The following is a 4,348-nucleotide window of genomic DNA, read 5'->3' on the forward strand; positions in this document are numbered from 1 at the left end:
TGATGGAACCATAACCTCGTTTCCAGAACCCCTTAAACCTAGTTAGTTTGAACCCAGCTAGCCTCTTTTGGTTTTGGGGATGCCTTATCCTATGCAACTCATCAGGTTTGCTCCCTGGGTCCATGTCCTGCACTCCCTTAGGAAGTTGTCAAATTAATTCAATCATAAAGTGAGCAGGATGTTACATCGATGGACTCCATCAATAGGGTTTGTTACGAGTCCAATATTGCTTGCATTGAAGACTTTTTGAAATGGGATACTCAGAGATGTCGGCTTGGGGGGTGGGTGGGGGCAGAGGACAACCTCTAGGGATTTCCAGAGAATGACTAAGGAGAACCAGTGTTCCTCTTATCTTTCTGGAACACGCGTTTTGGTTATCAGTTCAACTTCTGCTGCTTCTTTGCTCTACCAGCCAGTTGTCCTTTAAGTCTCATTCCAGAGGGACGCTACTTAAGGAGAGGTAAGTCCTCAACTGGTTCCCCCCCCTTATATAGGAATTTTGTCCTCCAGGGGAAATGAGTAGTTTACCTTGACTATTTGAGGAGGTCATCAGGAGATCTTTAGAGAGAGAAGTAACTTTGCAATTTTTTTTTAATGTTTTGTTACACATTTTTAAATTCTCTTACAAAGTGTTATCCGGGTTCCCGTGTTGCAGAAAATGACAGGCGTTAGACTTCTCAGGATACAGGGAAAGTTTATTTGGCAGCCAGGTTCAGAAAGCTAGCCCATGGCTTAGTATTGCAAGTTCTGAACAACCTTAATTAGCGAAGCACGCATTCTTATACATTCCCAAAAGCATTGCAACACGGAAATTCTTAACACATTTCTTAGTGGTTACCTTGAGGAGAAAACCTTATAAGGAGATGAAGGTCTTACTTCTCCTTTTGTTTCAGGTATGGCTTACGTGTTATTAACGAACTTTAATTGAACTTTGTGGTTTGGACTTTTAACACAAGTAGGGACGTTGGCAAGAACATCCTGTGGTTAGTGAATGGGGACACTTCCTTTAAGTAACTTCTAACTGTCCCTATTCTATTGCAAGTTCCAACTCTTGTCTATGTGACTTTTAATATAGAAGTAAAGGGGTTCTAAGAGGCTGTCCAGCCTGACCCAGTAGGTTTCACACTTAATGTCCAAATCTCACTTTACGGCTGCTTTACCCCCTCCCCCTTTTTACATCCTCTCTTATACATAATTTGTTTCACATCACATTACCATTTCCAATTTCGGCCCCATTATTTTCTTCCCATATTTCCATCTTAAATTTAAGTTTTTCTTCACACGTAGACAATATCATTTTTCACCCTTTCAGGAAAAAAAAGATACCAAATATATCCTTTCATTTTCCATTTGTTATTCTAATTTCTGTAGGTAGCATGTATCGCAACTTTCAATTTTACGCTAACAAGCATTTTACTTAATTGGTTATCCACAATTAACCATGCTGTTTCTTTTAAACTATATATCATTAGCAGTCTTAACATATTTTATTTGCTACTAATGCATCTCTTCTTTCCCTTCCTCCTTTCCTAGCCATTTTCTTTTAACTTATCTCTTGCTCTCTTTGATGCTCCATTTTTCCTCAATTTTCTTTTTGTCTTTCTATCCCCTACTCTTAATTTCCTTTCCCCCCCTTTTTATATGTATTTCATCTCTTCTTCAGGATTTTCCCTATCATTCTTCTTTGAATTATTTGAGTAACCCTCCCTAGGATTTCTCTTTTTTGCTTCCCACTGTTTCTCTCTTTATTTTTGAATTGTCCTTTTTTTTGGGATAGCATTTTCCTTTTTCCCTCTCTGCTCTTTTTCTGTCTCTGTATATCTTGATAGAATCTTCTAACTGGTTTGTATTTTCAGGTTTCCACCCCCCCAACCGTATTAACGTCTTGCCTCTCATTTGTGTTTCTCTTTGTCAGTTTCTGAGAGAGAAGTAACTTTCCAACTCTGTGTGTTTTTCATTTAAAAGATGTCCAATATTTGAATGTTGCATCTTTCATGGTAGGCCTTGTTCAAGGCATTAATGTACATCGCTCATATAGGACATAGAATAACCGAGTTGGAAGGTACCTTGGAGGTCTTCTAGTCCAACCCCCTGCTTGAGCAGGAGACTCTATACCAGTTCAATCAAGTGGCTGTTGACTCCCTTCTTAAAAGCCTCCAGTGATGGAGTATCCACAACTTCTGGAGGCAGGCTGTTCCACTGATTAATTGTTCTGTCAGGAAATTTCTCCTTAGTTCTAGGTTGCTTCTCTCCTTGGTTAGTTTCCATCTATTGCTAATTGTCCTGCCCTCAGGTGCTTCAGAGAATAGCTTGACTCCCTCTTAACTGAATAGATCAGAATAACAGAGTTGGAAGGGACCTTGGAAGACTTCTAGATCAACCCTTTGCTCAAGCAGGAGACCCTATACCAATTCAGACAAAAGGCTGTCAAGTCTCCTGTTAAAAACCTCCAGTGATGGAGCACCTACAGCTTCTGGTGGCAAGCTGTTCCACTGGTTAATTGTCCTCAATTTTAGGGAGTTTCTCCTTAATTCCAGGTTGTTTCTTCGTTTTAGATTAGTTTCCATCCATTGTTTCTCGTCTTGCCTTGTGGTGCCTCGGAAAATAAGTTACCCCCTTCTCCTTTGTGGCAACCCCACAAATACTGCAATACGGCTTTTATTAAGCATGCCAACTCCAGGTTTCAAAGGGCAGAGAATCAGGGCTGTGGGTGATTTAGAGGTGGCTGGGTGGGCATGGCCGACTGGGTGAGCGTGGCCAACCTGACACCACTCCCCAAATTGCTCTCATGTTTCCTCTTCACATTGGGTAGACCAGGCCAGAGGTGTGATTCAAATAATTTAACAACCAGTTCTCTGCTCTAATAACCAGCTGGGTAGGCGTGGCTTGGTGGTCGTGTGGGCGTGGCCAACTCAACGGCACTCACATCAATGGGTGTTTCGCCTTAGCTGTGACAATGGAGTAAGGGTTAACCGAAGAGGCAGTTTCTGTAAGCAGGGCAATAAAGATTAGGCTAGAAACAGCAGCAGAATGTTTCCTTCCTGCCTTTCTTACAGGATTAGCCCTGTAAAGTGGGAAAAAACAAAATAAGATTTCTTCCACTAACCAGTTCTCCGAACTGCTTAGAAAGTTAACAGCTGGTTCTCCTGAATAGGTGCAAACTGGCTGAATCCCACCACTGGACCGGGCCGAATCTACGCTGGCTGATCACATTGTGGTGTGGACGACAGTCAGGATTCGGCCACATCATGGGCCTAGAGTTTGACATCCCTGCTGTAGTTGATGATTTCAAAATTGAAACGACATTGAATTGAATTGATTTCTGTGTCTTTCAGAGTAGAAGATGAGTCTCGGCAGCTTCTTCTTCATCTTCATCTTGCTCCCTCTTGTCACCCCGGAGTGTCCCAGCCCTTGCCGTTGTGCCGTCAACATCGTCGACTGCATGTCGACCAGTCTCACGGACGGCACGATCCCCCTCTCCTTCTCATCCTCCACGGAAAAGCTGTTCCTCAACAACAACTACCTGACCTTCATCCCCAAAGGTCTCTTCGACAACCTGCACAACCTCCAGGCTGTTTACCTGCGGGGGAATCCTTGGGAATGCACCTGCAATATCCTCTATCTCCGCTCCTGGCTCCAGTGGCAAGACAACCGGACTCTCTATCGCGACGTGGTGTGTTCGACCCCTGCCCACCTTCAAGGTCGGATTATCACCTACCTGTCTGAAGATGAAATCATCTCTACCTGCCAGTCCTGGTACTGCGGTGTGGCTCTGGTAGCCCAGATCTGCCTCTTTGTCTTCGTCCTGGTGCAGGCCATCTTGCTGCTTCTGGTGGTCTTCTACATCTGCAGGTTCCAGCGGATAGCTAAGGAAGCCAGGAGGACAATGGTGGATGTTTATGAGAATATGGATCTGTGGGAAAGCGCTCGTAAGAACAGTATTGACTGAGGATCCGTGGAGATTATCAATCATCCAGGTGTTCTGACCGAGGCTTCCCAAAAGCATGAAACAAACTCTTTGTCCTGACCAACCCCCCCCCCAACCTTTTATTAATTTACTGTGAATTCTGCTCATTCACATCCAGCAAAGTCTTTCGAGGGAGGATTTACAGTCATAGACCTGATCTGGCTTGGAGAGCTGCCAGGCTGATATCTGCAGAACTTGGCAAGGAACCTTTGAGAGTCACGAACCAATGAAACAACCAATGAATGGTCTCCTGCAAGCTCCACTCCCCTTTCGCTCCTCTTTTATTCCCTATGGGAGGGGCCATTCACTGTCTACCGGTGCCCTTACTCCCAAGTCAGCCCTTGTTCCTCAGCTATTCCCTTCATTTGGCAACTCTGCGCA

General features: G+C 44.0%; 1 protein-coding gene across 1 annotated transcript; it reads left to right on the forward strand.

Moving 5' to 3' along the window:
* The first annotated feature begins 391 nt into the window (after positions 1-391).
* Positions 392-4,027, forward strand: GP1BB (glycoprotein Ib platelet subunit beta). The gene is made up of 2 exons (XM_032229844.1): positions 392-460; positions 3,336-4,027. The coding sequence occupies exon 2, from the start codon at positions 3,344-3,346 to the stop codon at positions 3,947-3,949; it is 606 nt and encodes a 201-aa protein (XP_032085735.1). The 5' UTR covers positions 392-460; positions 3,336-3,343; the 3' UTR covers positions 3,950-4,027.
* The last annotated feature ends 321 nt before the right edge of the window (positions 4,028-4,348 follow it).

The sequence above is a fragment of the Thamnophis elegans genome, chromosome 13 (genome assembly GCF_009769535.1).
Source record: "Thamnophis elegans isolate rThaEle1 chromosome 13, rThaEle1.pri, whole genome shotgun sequence".
In the NCBI taxonomy this organism is placed as follows: Eukaryota; Metazoa; Chordata; class Lepidosauria; order Squamata; family Colubridae; genus Thamnophis; species Thamnophis elegans.

What these genes read in the sequence shown, in the direction of transcription:
- GP1BB (XM_032229844.1), top strand. Translation starts at nt 3,344, where the DNA reads ATGAGTCTCGGCAGCTTCTTCTTCATCTTCATCTTGCTCCCTCTTGTC.